The following is a 22,319-nucleotide window of genomic DNA, read 5'->3' as shown; positions in this document are numbered from 1 at the left end:
TCTAATTACCACAAAAAATTAAAATGGGAAATAATTTGTAATACATGACAATTACATGAAATTCAAATTTCAGTGTTCATAAAAAATGTTCTATTGGAACACAGCTGCACTTATTAACTTTATATCTTAACTTAATATCTTATTAACAGATATTAATATATATCTCCTTTCAATATGTTAAGAGCAGAGATGAACAGGTGTAATAGGGACTTTATGAATAGCAAAACCTAAAATATCCACTCACTGGCCATTTACAGAAAGGGTTTCCCAACTTCTACTCAATAGTCTATATTTATTATATTCAATATTACAATAAGGAAAGTATTATATTTGATTTTCATATGTTTGCTATTTGCATATTATGTTGAAGGGGTATTAAGCCTATCATTTTAAAAGGCTGCAATGAAAAACTAGAAAAACTATTAATAAAGAGATGGTTATTAACAAACAGATCTATTAATTAAAAAGGTGGCTAAATGAAGTAGAGATTCACAAAATGGAAAATTATGCACTTCTTAAAAATAATTGAGTAAATCTATATCAATCAGCTTTGAAATATGTAAGAAATAAACTTAAATGAGAAAATGAAGTCACAAAGCTAATATATGTGTATAATATATATACACACACACATGCACACATACATAAAAGTTATGATCTGATTTTTGTTAGAATATGTATCTACGTACAATCCTAGAAAGATTCTGCACAGTGTTTATCATTGAGAATGGGACAGGGGCCAGCAGAGGAGAACTTAATGTTCTCTATTCTTGAGCTGTTCATATTTTTATAAAGAGCATGAATTAACTTATAGTTTTTAAAAAGCATTCAAAATTACCAGCTCTTTTTGATTCTTACATGTCATGTTCCTAAAATTAGAACTCCTAATTTTTCCTCCTAGTGGGGGAAAGTTAGAATTATGCAGGAACTCCTCTTAAAGTGCTCAAAGCCGTTTCGATTTAGACACCAGTTGGTATGTAAACATGCTGGGGCAACAGAAAGTCCTCCAGTCTGATGACAGCCTCTTTCTAAATTACAGTGGAGAGTGGGGGGCTTGGGATTGCCCTCCCTCCCCCTCTCCACGCCAGCCCCCCCCCCCCCCCCCAGCTGATGTCTAGGTTCTGGGCACGGATCTCCAACAGAAGCTCTGCCATCCACCTCCTGCAGGACATCAGGTCTATAGGATGGCAGGAGGATGTGAATACAGAGGCCAGTTCTGACCACACGGGGGTGTCAGCACCCCAAGTTCCTCTGCCCACACATCAAGGGAAAGCCAACCTTCTGGTGGCTGCTGCTGCTGTTGCTGCTGCTGCTGCTGCTGCTGCTGCTGGGGCTGCTGCTGCTGCTCAAGCTGTTTCTTCCGTTTGGCTTCTAGAACTGGGTTCTCATATTGTGTCTTCCGGTTGATGTGGCTGGAGCAGGAGGCAGACAGTATTCAGTTAGGAAACATTTCATCCCACAAGCAAAATGCCAGTCTGGCCAAGGCCCTTGGCCAGGTAGGTGGTCTAAAACTCTAACTATCACATGTCACCATATGCAGTTAGGACGAGGGAAAAGAAATGAATACTTTCCACATACTGACTGCTTAGATGCTACCAGTTTTTCATGCATTTTATTTTAAAATCTTCAGTAAAGGCCAGGAGGTAGGTCCCATTTTAATTCACATTTTGTGTAAGGGAAATAAATTTCTGAGCAGTTAATAACTCACTTAACATAAAATAGCTAGTAAATAATAAAGAGGCATGCAAGCTCAGGTCTGTCTGCTTTCAAATCCCAGGATTTTAACCACTGACTCTTCTAAATGTCCAAGAAAGCACCCTACGGGGAGAGGTACTTTAATCCCACAGAAAGTAGACTGCAGAATTCTTTAAAAATGAGATTAAAGTGGAGATACAATGTTGTGTGTAACAGGTAATGCCAGACTGCTGCATGACTTCCTACAGCAGTTCACAGAAGCATAAGCACTCACCCAAAGTTCAAAGAAGGGCTCTACCAACATCTGTCAACTATTTTGATCAACAGACATGGAGTCAGGATTAAAAGCATAAGCCTTAGGCAAAAAAACTCCAAATGCAGCTAACCTAAGCAAATGTGATGGTTCAAAGTGACAAAGACCTAGATACTTCAGAAGGCTCCAAAACTAATAAGCCCATGGCAAATCAAAAATACACATGCACACATATGAATACCTGTACATACATGGCTTTTTGCCATGGCCTTAGTGTACATGCACATATGTTACACAAACATACATACATTTTTCCCCCCACCAAAATCATACTTCATTAGAGGTTCAGGAACATACCTATTATGTGATTACAGTATTCAGAATTCAAAATATTTCTTAAAGGTGGGCTTGTCAAATAGGGTGGATAGACGAATTTCCTTTAATTCCTATGACTAGTTGCTTATTTGTTAATTCTTTTAGGCAATTTCATGCTAAGAAATGGTCTAACATAACAGGCATGTGGAGCTGATAAGACACAGTGAGGAGGACCAGATAGTAAAAGTAAGGTAACACAAAATTCTCCCCTCAAAACGGGTCTCTTTATCCTACAAAGCTGCAATCTCTTCTTCCTTTTCTCTCAACGCACAAATTAGTTGAGGGAGACCTCAAAATGAACCCTGAATAGACAGGAACCCCACTAAACATGTGAAGGAAAGATGATCTGCTGGGCACACAATGGAATTTTATTTTATGAGTGTCAGAGAAGCAATGGAGCTTGCTTTTCTAATGTCTCAAATCACCAAATCCTTCTTGTTAGGTACAGAGGTAGCAATGTGAATACTGGCCAATGACACTTGCTATATTGAACTCATAATTTTTTATAATAAGATGCTGAGCATTTTACAATTTGCATCATATGTTCTGATTGCCAGGCATTATACTTTTCATTACTAGTAGAGCAAGGGATAGAAAGCTTGCTAGTTATCTTCACTGCACCAGGTAAGATTATGATGATAGAATATTTATATAGCATTTGTTTCTTTCTTTTCTTAAAAAAAAAAAAAAAAGATTTTATTTATTTGACACAGAGAGAGTGCACGAGCACGAGCCAGGGGAGTAGGAGAGGGAGAAGCAGGCTGTCTGCTGAGCAGGGAAGCCCATGCAGGGCTCAATCCCAGGACCCTGGGATCATGAGCTGAGCCAAAGGCAGAAACTTAACTGACTGAGCCACCCAGGCACCCCTGTTTTTTTCAAAGAATCTTTTATTAGTTATTTATCATCTTTCTCAGAGGAAGTGAATAGAGCATATCTGCTTCAATGTTCAATATCTTGGGTTTCTCTTCTTTCAGTATCATCCTAACAACAGATGGTTCTAATGGATGGATAAAGTGCCCCATACTAGAATAAGGTACATAACTACAGAGGTCATGAGGATGATTTAAGAGTCTTAAAAATGGAAAATAGGAGTTACATGGATGGTCCTCAGGCAAGGGAGGCAAAGAAGCATACGAGGTCTTGAGCTTGGCCCAGTTACCTTCTTAATTCTGGTGACATTTCATACATTACTAAAATGTGTCTGGCCCTTTTAGAAAGTCTGAAAAGTTCAGACCTGGCTGGGGCAAAAAGTAGGCAAACAGGCTCTTCTTCAGAAGACAATCCCTACTCATCTGTTTTGCTTTTTTCATTCATTCATTTATTCAACTAATACTTAGTGAGTAGCTGCCATATGCCAGGGCTGTGTTGGGTCCTGGTAAGCTAGTGGTAAACATAAGACTTAGATCTTGCCCTCATGAATTTTATAATATAATTTACGGTCTTCAGAATTGTTGAATATTTTCTCATTCATTGAAATATGCATATATATTTTCATTATAAAATTATGATGTTGCTATTATTAGCATTATAAGTTTGTACCTTATAATGATGACAAACTCTGTTCACCATAAAGTACATAATGGTAGAGAAGTACAAACTAAAACATGGATTAATAACCACTTACTCTACATAGTAGATACCATAGACAGGGTCTTCAATCTTTTCCCAACCAGCAGGCAGTTCTGAAAAATAAAAGAATATTTAGAGCAAGGAAAGCATATTCTTCAAGAACCTAAGGATTTTCAACAACCAAGGCAAAAAGAGAAAGGCTCATAAAAATGCCTTAAATCCAATTAAAACTATGGATCCTAAAAACAACAAACTAAAAGGCAGTCTTTTATTTATTGGTGTATTTTTCTACATGAGGAACAATGCTTTACAGATATTTTGCACAAGCTAATAAAACTTAATAAAATGTAGTCCCTGATGCCTTTGTTCCAAATCAACTATTAAATTAGATTTTAATGGCAATAATATAGTTAAAATTCGCCTTGAATGCCTAGTCTATACCTTAAATATTTACAGTTTTCTCATTTTATTTCTGCCTGCTTTACCACACACACAAAAATGGATGAAAATTAATGTTTCTTTTCATTTTCAATACAATAGTGCTGGTTTTGCTCTCCCTGGAATAAAACAAAATTTGCATCTTATTTCCTCCTGGTTTCTAATTAAAATGTGAGTAAGTAAAAGATGGAGTTGGGCTTTCAAACTGAATGCACCTATCCCTCAAGGGCAAGATTCAACCAGGCCCACCTTCAGTAACACTTTGCTTGTGAAAGCAGAAACACAGGTCCTGCCATCCGGGAACTCACTAGTTAAGGGGGAAGACTTTATTCCTTTTTTGTGGTGATGTAAACTGGCATTGTGGAATTTGTGTGCCTTTCTGAAATTCTAACCTCGCTCTACTGGACTTCACTTTGCAAGGTTTCCTACAAAGGCTGGAATTTTATTAACTAGCTAATAGTGAGTGCAGCCACAACAAGAATCTACTGTGAGAAAGCCCAGTGCGCCAGATAATTTGACTTGGTGAAAGCAGAAACCAGGTTGTGTTTTGTGTCATTAAACAATTCTTTCAAGCAGAGCAGCAATTCCTCCGCTTAATTTCAAAGCCATGTGGATACATACACGGTTTCGGCAAGCTTGAATAATGTCATACTCCAAAGTGAATCATTATTCCTAGAAGTCAGCTACTAAGACCAATATGAACGGAATAATACAAACATTTGAAATATCACTTATTTTGAAATACTAGATTCTTTTTTTTTTTTTTTAATTTGAGGAATCCTAGGGTCACCATGGTCAAAGAATGATTCTTTCATCAAGGCATAGGGCTTACACGTGGCACAAACAGTCCAGTACTGAAACGGACTCATGCATGTGTACCCAAACACACACAGGCTAATTACTCAAAGTTTATATTTTGCTCAGATTTGGCTGCATATCAAGAGACATTAATTTCATGGTTTTTGCTCCACATGTTATCTATTTGCAAACAAAGAGACAGGTTTTCCCATTTTTCTTCTATTTTTTTTTAAACACTTAGCAGGTTTTAAAGAAGTCTTGAATTCCAGGAGACATAAGCTACTAAAATGCAAGACAGGTCCAATTTGCAGATGTTGATACAACTTGGCATTTTTATCCGCCAAGTCTTACGAACTGATGCAAATCAAATGCCCGGGAAATGGTTTCCCCTTACAAAGCTGGAAATTACCATTTAAATGAAAATGAACCAAGAAAATATTTCCAAGGAGAAATCGAAGATTAAAAAAATGCAAATTGGGGCACGGTCCACCTGTTTGTTCAGGCATGGGGTGGAAGAGTGGGTAAGTATGTGTAAGGGCACCACTCTCTGTTTAATTGAACCAAATCTTTTCCAAAACTTGCAACCTTGAATATTTGGTCTATCTTTAGATAAAATGGGCACTATAAAGAATTCAACTCATCTGTACACTTATCATGATGAGTACTGAGTAATGTACAGCATTTTTGAATCACTATATTATACACTTGAAACTAACAGAACACTGGATGCTAACTCATTCAATCATTGATTTGTCAAACATTTAGAGTGTCTACTGTCTGTCTGAGGGTGTGGTAGATATCAGGGACACAAAGATAATTACAAGTACACAACTAAGCAGACAGTTCAAACACCATACAGTTAGTGCTTTGAGAGAGGTCCGAAGAGGGTAGAGAAAAAGACGCCACCTAGACTCTTGTCGTCTAGTTGACAACTTTATACTCTAGAGTTGAAAAATATGGCAGATCAATTGATATTTCTGGACGTTTGTAAATTTAAACATATCTTCTGGGACAGATTAGCAAACTCCAGAAATTTTCCAAGCTAAAAGTCATTTTCAGTTGAAAAGACAGATTTCCCGCTTCCAATGTGGTGATTAGCTTAATAATAGGAATTAGTCTCTTAATGCTTAAAATAGAAATGGGTCATCGATTTAAAAAAAGATGTTTATCCTCGAATTTGTCTTTTTGTTCTAAAAAGCTGAGAATGACAGAAAATGCCAGAGCCCAGAAAATAACGGCATTACAATTTTTTTTTTTCACTAAACACTTTGATGTTGTCTGAAAGGTCAGCTCCTATGTCTAACAACTGCTGGACATCAGACCAGAATATACTACCTGTCACAGCTATTATAGCTGAGACCCTTTTGGGGTTGCCCAGACTGGGAACTGAACCTTCACTCTACCACTTCATAGATCTGATGTCGGACTAGTTACTTAGTATCTTGCAACCACATTCTTCACCTGGGTTTACTTCAAGGGTCAACTGTGGATTAAATGAGGATGCCTATAAAACATTTTGCACAGCACCTGGCATATAGGCTCAACAAATGGCAATGTTCTAAGAAAGCAGAAAAGGAACAAGATTTATATGGCTTGCTTGCTAGCCAACTCTGCCTTTAAAAATCTCATACTTACTGTCAACACAGAAGCAAATATGAAGTAGTCAAATGTTCTAAGTTCTTTCCAGAAGAGATGTGTTAGCACATAGATTGAGACATGTTCACAATCACAGATAGATTTCAAAACTGTGACTTAGCCTTGGTGGGGAGGGAACCCCCATTTTCCTCGTCTCTACCTCTTCAAGCTGGTGGGAGAACCTAAACACCCTACAGTTCCAAAAGGGAGTACTTTCCAATGCTGGGAAGATGCCTGCAGAGCATGCGAGAAATTCTGCAAACCAAAAGTGCATAATGCAGCTACTGACCCAGCTCAAAAAACAGAGTTCAGAAATGACAACTCTATAATCAAATGATCTGTGCCAACTGCCTCACCTCTGAGAGAGAGGCAGATTACAGACAAGGTTTCCTTGTCACATCTGGAGTTTCATTGTTTTCTGAAAACCTGACAGTTGCTGTTGTTTGAAATTAGGACCCTCTTGTTAAGAAAATGGGCAGTGAGCTTGTCAATAGAATCTGGAATGAATGCAAGAGAAAATTGTGTGTGTGTGTGTGTGTGTGTGTGTGTGTATACACTACTCTTTACACAGTGGGTATGTGTGGACAAAAACCGAGAGTCCTATCTACATATACATTCTTCTCTAGACCCATATTAAAGGCAAAAAAGTACCACAAGGAGTATTAAAAAGTTCAACAAGATGGAATTAGCTAATAAATAATAAAACTACTAGAAACATCAATATATGCTGATCACAGGGACAAATAATAAGACACATTTTCATTAAGCTTCCTCACAAATGCTATGGGAGCTCCTCTTTCAGCCTCTCTTGATAAAGAAAGGGAAGCTAAGAGAAGGTGAATGTCTTGCCCAAGACACAGAGCCAGTAAACGGGAGAGCCCAGACAAGAAGCCAGGAAGCCTGATCTGACCCTAGAGACAGTTCTACCATGTCACCAAACCATCTCCCAGAATCACCACTATGACCATGAGAAATAATATAAGGAGTCAGTAATGCTTTTTTTTTCCAATCTTCAACAGCATAGGAAAGTTCCTACAATATTATAGTTATAGGGAGAAAAATATGGAAACTTTTTTCCTAAAAATGTCAACATTCAAACTTCCATAGAAGTTCCCTGTACACGTATATTATCTCTAAGAGCCATCCACAGATAGCAGTGGTCATTCAAACATTTCAATCACCTAGCAAGAGTGATTTAAATTGGTTCAGTAGGGATACCTGGGTTTAGCAGTTTAGCTCCTGCCTTCAGCCCAGGAACTGGTCCTGGAGTCCTGGGATCGAGTCCCACATCGGGCTCCCTGCATGGAGCCTGCTTCTCTCTCTCTGCCTGTGTCTCTGCCTCTCCGTGTGTGTTTGTGTGTGTGTGTTTGTGTGTGTCTCATGAATAAATAAAATCTTTAAAAAAATAAAAATAAAAAAATAAATTGGTTCAGTAAGTGATTAAGGCACTCATTGTGTGTCTCAAAAACCTAGTTGGCTTTTTCAATTACTTTATCAAGTATTACCAATTAATTTTTTTGATAAAATAAATTTCAAATTATTCTATGCACAGGATGAATCTCAAGTCCTTCTTACCACAATGACAAGGACAACTTATAAATACCTTTAAAAAATAAGCACCATTTAATAGTTATTGACCAATGTTGGCATATCCATCAGTTACAACAGGATACATCCCAAACAGCAAGAACAGAGCTAAATTCCATTACATCATGACTCCAATCAATCATGATAGATTAGTAAATAAAACAAAATCAAATGAAAACAATAATCTATTATTAAGCATTTATGTTTTTAGTTTTTAAGGCTATCTCAAAAAAGTTAGGTTGATTCAATAATCTCAGGACAGTTCTACTCATATTGATGTTAAACAATCTTCTATCTCAAAAATAAATGATGGTCAATGTTCAATAAGCCAAGACTTTTATATGAAATTTAGCTTGAAAAACTGTGTTTTCCAATCTATCCTTCAGTAAATGCATCAGATGGAATGCAAACTGATTTTAATATTGTTCAAAGCTAAAAGTAAAACTTAGCATAGAACATAATTCAATATATCCCAACAGCAAAGATAAAAGCATTTGGCATTATCTGCAAATATAAATTATTTCTAACTGCAACAATTAGACTTGATTTACATGGATACACACACGCCAAGGAAAATGTTACATATAAGCTCCACATCTGGTTTTCAAGCCATTCACTACATTTACCAAGTCATCATGTGGCTGGTGACTTAATAACACAAGTCTAAGACTTACTAACTATTCAGTTGATCAGGAGAATTACTGTATTGCTATTACTTCTACAAAGATCCTTAAGAGTTTGGAGGGTTTTTATTTTTGTTTTGCTTTGCTTTTCTGTATGACCCCTATAGATAACCACCTGCACCAAATGAAGAAATGAGGTGGAGGTTATACGAGAGACGAAGGCACACAGAAAGCATCTATCCTCTCAAGTCTTTTCCTCAATCTTCAATTCACAAGACTACCTAGCACGAATTTGCTAACCCTCATTCTAGTCTCAATTCACTCATTTTCTTTATAGACACAATTTAGTACAACTCTGCATGGTGGCTGCAAGTCAGACACAAGGGTTATAAGATTGACCTTTCATGGATAAGCCGAAATGAAAATCATCATTGAAGAAGTGCAAACTAAAGAAATTGAAGGATTAAGCAATTCGATGGAGACAAAAGCATTCAGGGTGAGTCATGCAGAGGCAGCAGGCTGGGAGGGTTTACCTAGTTCACTGTCCAGCTCCTCGGTGTGGACCCCTTCTTCTCCAAAGGAATAGCACAAATGAGACAGAAAAGAAAGAGAAAAATTCAGACACCAACACCAAGAAAGAAAACTCCCCTCAGAAAAACAGCAGCAAACACATCACTCTGTTTTGTCCTTACCTGCATTGTGGCCTGTCTCACTGGCTTGGCTAGTAAACCAGAGACCTCAGTGTAAATCACAAAACGGTAAGAGCTGATATTGGCAACATAATTATATGGCTCATTTCCTTGCACATCAGAATAGGGTTTGATTGGTTGTAGAAGATGACAAATACCTTTGTGGTTTCAATGTTCTTAAGTGGGAAGTCACTTATTACAGACCTTATTTCGGGCAAACAAAGCTGTTACACCTTTCAATAGGAGACCTTTTAATCCTGCAATAATCCTCTAGTCAGCAAGGAAATTATGCTCACAATTAAAGCATTACTTAACTTATAAGTAATACTGCTGCCTGAAAAATGGAAGGTGAGGTCAAACTGAGAATGCAGATTGTAAAATGTACTACACTCCAGGGTCTTACAGAGGGAGTTAGAGAGGAATTATGTCAGCACGTTAGGGAAGCAGGCTTGAAGGCTGCCCTGAAATGAGTATGGGGAGCCATCGTTTAGTTTGTATAGGACTTCTAAGTCAAACAGCTCACAAATATTAGAATGAAAATGCTCTCGTAAGTCAGAGGGCAAAAACCAATCAAGATACTTTCCATTCTTGACCTCCTCCTGCTGTAAGTAAAACATTGTATTATAACAGAACATGGGACAACACATAACAAATCACTGCATGTGTAAAGTCTCTCCAGTTACAGAGCAAGTGGCTGTTCCCTCTGCTGTATGCTCCACAAACACAGAGAATGAAACTGTTTTCACTACTGTAAAATGCTCAGTGCTGAGGAGTTTTTGGCACATGGTAAGTTCTAAATATTTCTAAATGGATCGATGGATGTCTTGATTATTGACTTTAGCAATCAACATGTCTTGATTTAAAAACGATTCAACTGCCAACAATAAGTTTTGGTGTTGGCATTCTCTCTTAAAAACGGAATCTTATTTACATAAAATCTTTCAAGAAAATACCCATTTAGATATTATCAAATAATGTTGGGGGGTGCATGTATTCGTTTCTCCAAAAAGTATTTAATGAGAGAGACCTACTATGGACCAGTCACTGTGCAAAGTGACAGACCAAGTATCCTTATGGGGGAGGAGACAAACCTCAAACTCCCATAAATAAAACTATAATTTAAACTGTGATTATTTCTCTAAAGTAACACATATCACAGGGTGACCTAATCGTATCTGGGGGCAAGGTCATGGAAAAAGTCCTTGAGCTGTAACCTAAAGGATATGAACAATTTAACAAAGGACTGAAGGTGAAAAATAACTGGAATTTAAGCTTTATGACAGCAGGGAATTTTTGACTGCTGTGTTCATTGATACATCTGAAGTTCTTAGGACACACTTGAATATAGAAGGCAATCAATAACTGTTTGTGAAACGTAAGAATATTCTAAGAGAGAACCAGTGGGGCTGAAGGGCAGAGTGGAGAGAAACAAGAGTGAGAAAAGTCAGGGGTCAAACCACTTAGGGCTTGGGGACCAGCTAGGGGGAGGGCTGAGTATTAATGGTGCAGACAGATGACCAGTGAATAGGGCTTGAGGGAGTGGTCAGTGATAACGCAATCACACTGACATTTTAAGATTGCTCTGGGTACACTGTAAAGAGAGTGGGAAAGCGTATGGGTAAGAGATGAGTGTGACCTCAACTATGATGTGACAAGTGGTGAAGAAGATATTGAATGGATTCCAGAGGTATCTGGGAGGCAAAACAAATTCAGAGGGTAGATGGGTGGACATGAATGTCTAGGTAAGTAGTAGGTCAAGGGGGACTGAGGTATGCATGGATTTTACCCTGGAACAAGGTAGGGAACACCTACAGAGGACCAGGTTTTGTGGGAAAAGAGATCATTAGTCGGGTTTTAAGTGGACTGAGTTTGAAGTCTCTTTCAGACAAAACGCATTATCAACGAGGCAGATTAAAATAGTGGCCTGGAGCCCAAAGGCAAGGTGAAAGATCAAAATCCCAGTTCATCACTTTTTTTGAGTTAGGAAACAGAATATATAGAATTTTTACAATAAGAATGATGCTATATTGTTACATTCCATGTGTCTATGACTTCCAGAAAACAGAAAGACAGAAGCAAGACTGTGACCAACAACATTATTCTTCTTCGCATCATGACGTAAACAACACAAGGCAGATTTGTGTTAACAGGCAAAAGAAAATGCAGGTGTGGGGACTGATAAATGACAGAGTGGTAACATCTGGTTATATATTTATACTGTTGGTGTATACAGACACACAGACATGCATATAATTTCTAGAAAAAAGGATATGTGAATCCTTTTTTTTTTTTTTTTAAAGATTTTATTTAGTTATTTGAGAGAAAAAGACAGAGACAGCAATAAAGATAGAGAGCATATAAGCAGGAAGCCTGATGTGGGACTCAATTCCAGGACTCTGGGATTATGACCTGAGGCAAAGGCAGATGCTTAACCGACTGAGCCACCCAGGTGCCCCAAGGATATGTGAACCCTAACACTGAAGGGATAATTAATAAACCAGCAGTATTTGGTATGAATACATACTTGTTCCAGAGATACTGTCATTAACACCAATGACAAGAATTCTAAGAATTAAAAATAAGAGTTGACCCTTAAACAATACAAGGGCTAGGTGGTGCTGATTCTCTGCAGTCAAAAATCTGTGTATAACTTTGGACACCCTCCCGCCCCCAGAACTTAACTACAAATAGTCTATTGTTGAAGACCTTAGAAATAGCATAGTTGATTAACACATATTTTGTACACTGTAAGTACTATATACTGTATTCTTACAACAATACTTAATCTTTCTTAATATTTTTGGCTCTTCACAAAGATATAAGATTCATTTGCAGGCTTCTCAAATAGTCAGAAACCTCCCAAAATTTTTCTAATATATTTATTGAAAAAAAATCCACATAAAAGTGGACCAGTATGGGCAACCCCGGTGGCACAGCAGTTTAGCACCACCTGCAGCCCAGGATGTGATCCCGGAGACCTGGGATTGAGTCCCATGTCGGGCTTCCTGCATGGAGCCTGCTTCTCCCTCTGCCTGTGTCTCTGCCTCTCTCTCTCTGAATGAATAAATAAATAAATCTTTAAAAAAAAAAAAAAAGTGGACCAGTACAGTTCAAAGCTCTGTTGTTCAAGGGTCAACTTTACTAGATTTGGTAACAAAAGCATTCAGTAACTCTACTCAACATTTACTCAATAAAGTTTCTCTTGGTAAAAGCTACTGGGAGTCTTCTACCATCTAGAAAATACATTAATAGGCATTTTCATATGTTCCAGTGTAATTATAATGGAGACCGACACTGAAGATCCTATAGTAATAAGTCTAAAATGCCTTCACAATCATCAAGCATCAAATAAAGATTAAATTTTGTTCCCTGAAATCTTATGGTTGAATGTTTTTATGTTCTGATCTTTGAAAATTGGTCACTTTTATATTACATGTTAAATATAATATTTGAATAGCAGGACAGTTTCTTATCCCTTAAGCATGCAAAATAATGAAGCTGACCACACATTTTCAATTCCTTCTTCAGGAATGAGACTAAGCAACCAAAATAAAATGAGCATTTCAGTCATGCCTCCTTAGTCAGAAGGATTTATATTTGCATTTGGAGTCAGATAAATACGAACACATAATTCTATGCTCATTTCATGGTATCTGCAATCCATGTACAGCAGAAGGATATAGGAGGACAAGGTTTTGGCAGTATTACAGTTTACCGACTGATATTTTCAGACAAACCTCAAGTTTATATATACGACAATTCTGTCCCATAGGACAAATTAATAAAATTTCATTATCTTACAGTAAAATGCATATTCCATAATTATACCACTAATTCAAATGCCAGAGATGAATAATGAGTAGCAAAACAAACCATTTCCCTTTTAATTCGTCCATGTCAAAAAAGTAATTTTGGTAGAACTTGGGATAGACTTCGGTGTACTGAAAAGAAACATATTTCTTCTAATTTTTTTTTTCATTTTGGAAAAGTAATTAGAAATCCTAAAACCCTGAAATGAAATCTTCAAAATAGTAACTCTTATAGCCAATTGATTCTTTTTTGAGATTAACAGGGAAAGTTGGGCTAAGGGTAACACCTCAGGCTCTTTCTTAGAAAAATGTACTTTTCAGATAATTAGGATATATTCTAAATTACACAGAAATTCCCAAAGAAGTCACAATCTGCTTTCCCTGTGTCAAGTTATGAAACATGTAGAATTCAATAAAAGGTCTTGATTTTTTCCTTTGAGACTTTGTAATATAGGATTAGGATCCAATAGGTAAGTAACCAGAGCATCTTTTTTTCTCTATTCCCAGAGATTTTTCTAGAGTTTTTTTTCCATGGTCCTGAAGGTAGAGGTTACATCTTCATCGAAACAGTTTGTCTTATTATTATTTTTTTAAAAGATTTATTTATTTATGATAGACATAGAGAGAGAGAGAGGCAGAGGGAGGGAGAAGCAGGCTCCATGCCAGGAGCCTGATGCGGGACCCGATCCCCGGGCTCCAGGATCGCACCCTGGGCCAAAGGCAGGCGCCAAACCGCTGAGCTACCCAGGGATCCCCCGAAACAGTTTGTCTTAAAGTGACTTCTAATGGAGATACTAGCATGAATCTGTATTCATGTGTAAACAAATCATTCCTTTAAAAACAATTCTGATTCCCCTGCTGCTTTTGGAAACTACAGTTCATTTACTAGAAATTGGATTACCTTTTAAAAACTCAATTGTTAAAACCTGGTTGCTCTTGCTCTAAAACCTTAAAATTTACACCTATGAATGAGCCCCCAACTCACTTGAACCAAGACCTCTTCCTAGCCCCTTACCATCATCTTCACACTCTTCCAGAGGCTTCTGCTGCTTGTTCAGGCACCGAGGGTCTAACCAAGATGTTGTTTTTGTATTATGGCTGAAATCGAGAAACAAAAACAAATACATTTGAAAAGGAAAAAAAAAAAAAAAAGCAAAAAGCTCAACGGCAAAAGAATTACACATTCTTGAACATTTCCCCTCAACTAGAGCAAAGCTATTTTCCAACAGCAAAACCAACCCAGAAGAGAGCCCAAGTTTAGAGTTAGAAAAGGCTCGGGAAGGGCCTTAGGTAGACTTTTTAACTCATCTAAGGTATAACCATTCCATTACAGAAAGCTTAAAATGTGACACCAGTTTTATTTCTGAAAAATGAGTTTCAAATGATACTCTTTGTCTATACGGTCTCTCCTTGTCCAGACTTATTTTATGTCTTCACCTTTGCAGAAGAGCAAACTCCAATTTGCTTTAAATTTGTCTCTGACTTAAACCTTGGATGCTGGAATTCACAAAGAAGGCTGCTATTTCACTCATTATATTACATAAGATTTCCCCTGACACTGCGAAACTACCTCAATTCATGCAATTGGCTCACAGCTGCTAATACCTATCATTAATCACAGCATACTGAATTACGTTGCACACAGAGTGAAGGCAACTTGAAATTACCTATCATAAATAGGACTTGGGCCAAAAAACCTCACAAAGCTTGAAGCAGCTGAACTGTCTACTTTCTGGAGGGCACAGCCCAACTCCAGATGAAGTGTTTCAACGGATGCTGAGCCAGGCCTTGACGGTCTGAAATTGTACAGCAGTATTCCCAAGATTACTGCCCAGCAACCATGTTAGAAGCATCATGAGAACATCTGGAGGAACTGCCCAGAAAAAGCTCAGTACCCTGGGACAAAGTTCTCCATGACTCCCAGGCCACTCTGTGCAAGTTCAAAGAAGGCCAGTAGTAGTTCAAGTTACAACCAGAAATGAAAATAAGAAATTAAAAAAAAAAATTTTTTTTTTTGAGGTTTAGGTAGTAACCTTAATTGTTTTGGGACATCTGAAGTTTAGGTTGTAAACGTTGAAAAACATTGCCACAATTATTTGAGATTCAAATCTTATTGGCAAAAACACTAATGGTTTCAGTGAAAAACAATATGCAAATGCACATACAAATCACCTCAACTGTATAAAAAGGGGGAAAAAAACTAATGAAAGGTAAAACAGTAACAACTATCATCACTGATGTTATTTCTTTGTTCACTTACAACTAGCAGAATCTGTTCTTTTACACGTATGTCACAATTTACAAGCCATCACAATAACCCTATGAGGGAAGTATTAATATATTCTAAGATGAGAAAAATGAGGACAGAGGTGAGGAAATTTGTACCAGGCTACTTAGTTGGTACCTAGCAACACTGGCAATCAAACCCAGGAGTCCAACACCAAAACCCATGGTCTGCACTATTCCTAAACCAGCAAGATAGTAAAAATAGTCATTGCTGGGAAGAAGATTATTTATGATTTAAAAAAAAATACTTTTGATGAGATGAGCACTGGGTGTTACATGTTGGCAAACTGAATTTAAATAGGATATTTTTTATTTTTATTTTATTTTTATTTTTTCAATTTTTTTTAAAGATTTTATTTACATATTCATGAGAGAGAGAGAGAGAGAGGCGCAGAGACACAGGCAGAGGGAGAAGCACGCTCCATGCAGGGAGCCGGATGTGGGGTTCGATCCTGGGACTTCAGGATCATGCCCTGGGCCGAAGGCAGGTGCTAAACTGCTGAGCCATCCAGGGATCCCCTAAATAAAATATATTTTAAAAAGAAGAGAATTAGAAAAAATACTTTTGTATTTTAAGATATTGTAGTTGTAAAAAAGAACATAAGAGGGACTCCTGGGTGGCTCAGCGGTTGCATATCTGCCTTAGGCTCAGGGCATGATCCTGGAGTCCCGGGATCGAGTCCCACGTCGGGCTCCCGGCATGGAGCCTGCTTCTCCCTCTGCCTGGGTCTGTGCCTCTCTCTCTGTGTCTCTCGTGAATAAATAAAATCTTTAAAATGAAAAACAACAACAACAACAAGAAAAGAGTGATCCCACCTGCCCTGTACCCAGATTCCCCCAATGGTAATATCCTACAAAACTAAAGTACAATGTCACAACTGGGATACTGATCTGCATATGGTCAAGATACAAAACATTTTCATCATCATAAAGATCCTCATGTTACCCTTTTATAGCCACACCTGGTTTTCTTCCAATCCCTGCCCCCCAAAACCCTTTTTAAATCCCTAGCAATCACTAACCGATGTTCACCATTTCTATGGTTTTTTCATTGCAAAAATGTTCTATGGAATCAAACATACATAATCTTTGGGGTCTGCTCCTATCTTGCATTCAGCAGAATTCCCATCAAGGTTATTGCATATAATGATAATTAGTTCTTTTTATTCCAAGTAGTATTTCATGGCATGAATGTACCAGAGTTTATCTACTGAAGGATATGTAGGTTGTTTCCAGATTTTGGCTATTTGGAATAAATCTACTATAAACATTCATGTCCAGTTTTTTGTGTGAATGTTAAGTGTTCACTTCTCTGGCCAAATGTGCAACTGGTGGGTTATATGGTAGTTGCATGTTTAGTTTTATAAGAAACTCCCCAACTGTTTTCCAGAATGCCATACAATTTTACATACCCGCCAGCAATGATCTAGTTTGCATCTTTGCCATCGTTTACTGTTATTACTATTTTTTTATTTTAACCATCTTAATAGGCATGTAATGATATCTTTGTAATTTTAACTTGCATTTCCCTAATGGCTAATGATGGTGAACATTTTTTCATGTGCTTATTTGCCATCTGTATATCGGCTTCAGTGAAATGTCTGTGGTTCACTTTCTAATTGAATTTTTTTAATATTACTGTTGAGTTTTGAGAGCTCTTTATATACTCTAGATAACAATCCATTTTCAGATATGGGGTTTGCAAATATTTTCTTCCAGTCTGTAGTTTGCATTTCATCCTCTTATTGGGGTCTTTCCTGAAGCAAATGTTTTTCATTTTGATGACATCGTATTTATCAATGATTACTTTTAGGGTTTGTGTTTTTGATATCAAGTCTAAAAACAAAAGTCCTTAAGCACCCCAAACATTTATTTCCAAAAAGTATAACTGCATTATGCTTTACATTTAAGTCTGTGATGATCTATTGTGAGTTAACTTTTTGTATAAAGGTGTGATGTTGAGGTTGAGGTTAATTTATTTACTTCTGGCTAAATGCTTAATCTGGTACCACTTCCTTGAAATGGCTATCTTCCCTGAATTAAAGTGTTTTGGCATCTTTGTTGAAAATCATTTGCATATATTTGTAGATCTGTTTCTGGGTTTTGTTGACCTACGTGCCCATTTCTTCACCAATACCACACAGCCTTTGTTACTAAGGTTCTAGAAGTCTTGATATCCAGTATACTGATTACTCTAACTTTATTCTTTCCTTTCAAAACTGTTCTAGGAACACCTGCGTGGCTCAGTTGGTTAACTGTCTGACTCTTGATCTCAGCTCAGGTTCTCATCTCAGGGTTGTGGGTTAAAACAAAACAAAACCAAACCACAAAGTTTTCTAGCTATCCTAGTTCCTTTGCCCCTCTACATAAATTTTAAAATAAACGTATCTATGTTAACAAAAAACCTCACTGAGATTTTGACAGGATTTGCATTAAACCTGTTACATATTCATTTTGGGAGAGGTGACATCTTTACTATACAATTGAGTCTTTCAATCCATGAATAGGGGACACTTTTCAATTTGTTTAGATTTTCTTGGATTTCTTTCACCAATATTTTGTAGTTTGTAGCATACAACATCCTGTCCATGTTTTGTTAGATTTACATATAAATGGTGTTTTTCTGCAAGTAAATGTGAATTTTATTTTGAATTTTGTTGTCCACATGTTCATATAGATATACATGTGTGCTTATCTTGTCTTGTGATCTTGCTGAACTCACTTATTCTCAAACTTTTTTGAACATTTTTTGTGATTTTGTACATTTCTTATGTACACTCATGTAATCTGCATAGAGGGATAGTTTTATTCCTTCTTTTTCAATCTGTAGGTCTTTTATTTCCTTTTCGTGATTTATTATCCTGGCTAGAACTTCCAAGATCATGTTGATTAAGAGTGGTGGGAGGCGGGATGCCCAGGTAGCTTAGTTGGTTAAGCGACTGACTCTTGGTTTCAGCTCAGGTTATGATCTCAGGGTTGTAAGATCAAGTCCTAAGTGGGGCTCCAATCTCAGTGTGGAGTCTGCTTGTCCCTCTCCCTCTGGCTTCTCCCCACCTCTAATAAATAAATAAAACCTTAAAAAAAAAAAAAAAAGGAGTGGTGAGAGCTAATATCCTTGGCTAGTCCCCAATCTTGCAGGGGAAGGTTTTTTTTTTATAATCATTAATGTTTTTTTTTTTTTTTTTTTTTGTATTTTACCACTAAGTATAATGTTATTTTTGGTAGATATTATAAAGTCAAGAAAATTTCCCTCTGCTATTTTTATCATGAATGAGTGCTGAATTTTGTCAAGCACTTTTACTGCATTGATGAATGTGATCATGTGATTTTTTTCCTTACTATCTTAATACGGTAGATTATATTTATGAATGTTTCACATAGTGAACCAATTTTGTATCCCCGGGATAATTCCCACTTGGTCATAGTGTAGAGTTCTTTTTCTTTTCTTTTCTTTTTAAAATTGTATGTATTTATTTATTGTGAGAAGATGCCAGTGGGAGAAGGCAAAAGTAAAGAATTTCAAGCAGACTCTGAGATGAGCATGGAGTCCAATGCAGGGCTTGATCCTAGGACCCTGAGATCATGACCTGAGCAGAAATGGAGTCAGATGCTCACCCACTCAGCCGCCCCTGTGCTACAACTCTGTAGTTTCCTTTTTTCTTAGAGTATCTTCGTTTTTGGTAACAAGGTAACAATAGCTTCATACACATATATGCTAAGTGTTCCTTCCTCCACTTCTATTTTCAGAAGGAGACTGTAGAAGTTTTATTCTTTGAGCCCTTCTCCAGTGAAACCATCTGGGCCTGGAGATTTCTTTTTCACGAGTTTTTAAATGACAAATTCATTTTCCTTAATAGTTATAGAGCTAGTTAAATTATCTATTTCATATTGGATGGGTTGTGGTAGTTCATGCTTCTCACGAAATTGGGCCATTTTATCTAAGTTGTCAAATTTATGTGTGTAGATTTGCTGGCAGCACTTTCTGATTACCTTTTAATGTCTTCAGGGTCTGCAGTGATTCCCTGTTTAAGTCCTAATGCTAGTAATTTGTGTCTTTTTAATTTTTTTTTCTTTGTCAGTTTTGTCTTGTTATTGTTCACTGAACAGCAGACTTTCAATCTATTTGAGTATAACAGATTTACGTATATTTTAATTTATTTTATAGTTTAATTGGCCATTCTGTTTTCCTTTTTTAGTGGTACATAAAAAAAAACCATGGTAAATCTTAACAGAGAATTTTGATAATAAAGCCAAAGAGCAGCATTTTAAAAATTGACTATTACTCATTAAAAAGTTATATTATCTTAGAGTTTTTAGAATGGTTACAACTGTGTATTTTTCAATTTTTAGTAAAGGTTATTTACTAAATGTTTACCTTTAACAATGTGCATTATATATGTAAATATACACACACAAATAAGATACATATATAGGTTTTTTAATTTTGAAAGACTTTCCATATCTATATACTGTAGTCCCCCTTTATCCACAGGAGCTCAGTTCTAAGACCTCTAGTAGATGCCTGAAACTATAGACAGTACTGAATCCTAAGTATACTATGTCTTCCCCTATACATGCATACCTATGATGAATTTAATTTATAAATCAGGCACAGAGATTAACAACAATAACTAATAGTAAAATAAAACAATTATAATAATATAGTATAAAAAAGGTTATATGAATGTAGGCTTTCTCTCTCTCTCAAAATACCTTAGTGCACTCTATTCACCTTTCTTCTTATAATGATGTGAATGATAAAATGTCTATGTGGTGAGATGAAGTGAGGTGAATGATATAAACATTGTAATGCAGCATTAGGCTAGTACTGATCTTTTGACAATATATCAGGAAGATCCTCTGTTTCCAGAACACAGCTGACCACGAGTAACTAAAACCATGGAAAGTGAGACTGCAGATAAGGGTGGGTGTGGGGGGTGGTCCTGTATTCTCAAATTTTAATCTATGTACTTGCACCATGGGGGGAAAGAAAAAAGACTCAAAATGGATCAGAGACCTAAATGTAAAATGTAAACCATAAAATTTCTAGAACAAAGATAGCAGAAAATGACAGCTTTATAACTTTGATTTAAGCAAAAATTTCTCAGCCAGCACACTAAAAGCACAGCCCCCAAAAGAAAAACACTGATAAATCAGACTTCCTCAGAATTAAGAACTTCAGGCTTTTCAAAAGACATAGTCAAGACAATGATAAGAAAACTCAGGCTTGGGGAGAATGTTGACAAACCACAGAGGATAAAGGAATTATATCCAGAATGTAAGAAGAACTCTTAGAACACAACCAAACAATAAAAAACAAAAATTCCTGCCATCCAATTAAGAAAGAATAAGCAGAGGATTTAGCTCTTCCTAATGGCTCCATATATTTTATATACTATGCCATTATAGGGATAATGGGATATTTAGGGGAATTATTAACCTTATGCTTCTTCAAGCTCCTCAGATCCAATGATTAAGATGCTATGCTAATTGCTTTTTTGGACAAAGCTGGTTAAATTGCCTAAAAGAATACCATCAAGCAGGTGGTGGGTCCTTTTAGATGTAATTTACCAGTGCGGCCACTAGGGAGCAGGAAGGAAGGGGAGATGACAGAAAAGAAGTACTTCAGGGAGGAGGAATGGTATACTTTACTCTATAAAATAGACTTCTCCATTTTCGGTGTAGGCCATCTCCCAGTTCTCAGGTAGAGGACCTAAATTATCCTCTGCACAAAGAGGTAGGTATTGAGGGAACTTCTGAGAAGCGTCCGTGATGGGAGCAGCGACGATGCTACTATTCACAGGCGGTAGTGCTGCTTCTTGGAGAGTGTGTTCTTCTTGGTCACCAGAATCGGCTGTTAAATTGCAGGGAGATAGAGAAAAGAAATTCATCAATCATATCCCAAGCCAAGGAGTTCACTACTGTTTGTGTCTGTATTCTTAAAAGCCCTCACTCTTTCTTAATTGCTCACCATCAACTCTATTCTGTTTTATTTAGATGGAAATTCTTTCAATAGAAAACATCAAAATGACATACCACATTTATTAGACCTAAAAAGAAAGAAGAGATAGACATGCTCAAATAATGCATTGCTCAAAATCTTGGAAAAGCCAAAGAACAAATTCATGACTCAAAACCTCAAGTCTCTTGTATTAATAAGGCCATCAAAACACAGAATGAGCCATACTCTTGCTCTTAGGTATCATTTGGCTTCATGATTCAGACGTCCCTGGAGAGCAAGAAGAAAGTCCATGCTGCAAACACAGGTATAGTGGCCTCATTATCCATTTTTGTATCAATTATTTAAAACATTTTTGGTAGACAATGGCAAAGATCAAAGACTGGCATATCAAACTGGAAAGTATACAGAACTTTAGAATATAGACACAGCTATACCAATGAGTCAGAGTTGAGCCTCTTTTGGAAAAGTGAGGGGAATGTTCCTGTGAAAACCAAGACAGTTACCCCCAGAACAGGATCATGTGGGTGGACTAACTTGACTTGGGCCTTAAAAGAAGACTCTAAGTACATGAATCTCCTTGCCTCCTTATTAACTAGAAAC

General features: G+C 37.0%; 1 protein-coding gene across 17 annotated transcripts in view; it reads right to left on the bottom strand.

The window, feature by feature from the left end:
• Nucleotides 1-22,319, bottom strand: part of MAGI1 (membrane associated guanylate kinase, WW and PDZ domain containing 1) — a 638,869-nt gene that overhangs the window by 85,114 nt on the left and 531,436 nt on the right. For 8 of the 17 annotated variants that reach the window (XM_077858168.1, XM_077858158.1, XM_077858160.1 and 5 more), the window contains 5 exons: nt 21,410-21,611; nt 14,487-14,569; nt 9,507-9,545; nt 3,948-4,005; nt 1,279-1,412 (listed from right to left, as the gene is read on the bottom strand). In XM_077858168.1, the coding sequence (XP_077714294.1) occupies nt 1,279-1,412; nt 3,948-4,005; nt 9,507-9,545; nt 14,487-14,569; nt 21,410-21,611 (516 nt within the window). The remainder of the gene's footprint in view (nt 1-1,278; nt 1,413-3,947; nt 4,006-9,506; nt 9,546-14,486; nt 14,570-21,409; nt 21,612-22,319) is intronic. The other 9 variants (XM_077858159.1, XM_077858162.1, XM_077858166.1 and 6 more) reach the window with 2 other exon arrangements.

The sequence above is a fragment of the Canis aureus genome, chromosome 19, assembly GCF_053574225.1.
Source record: "Canis aureus isolate CA01 chromosome 19, VMU_Caureus_v.1.0, whole genome shotgun sequence".
Taxonomy (NCBI): domain Eukaryota; kingdom Metazoa; phylum Chordata; class Mammalia; order Carnivora; family Canidae; genus Canis; species Canis aureus.
Note: the sequence above shows the minus strand (reverse complement) of the source record. Positions and strands in the feature narration are given on the sequence as shown.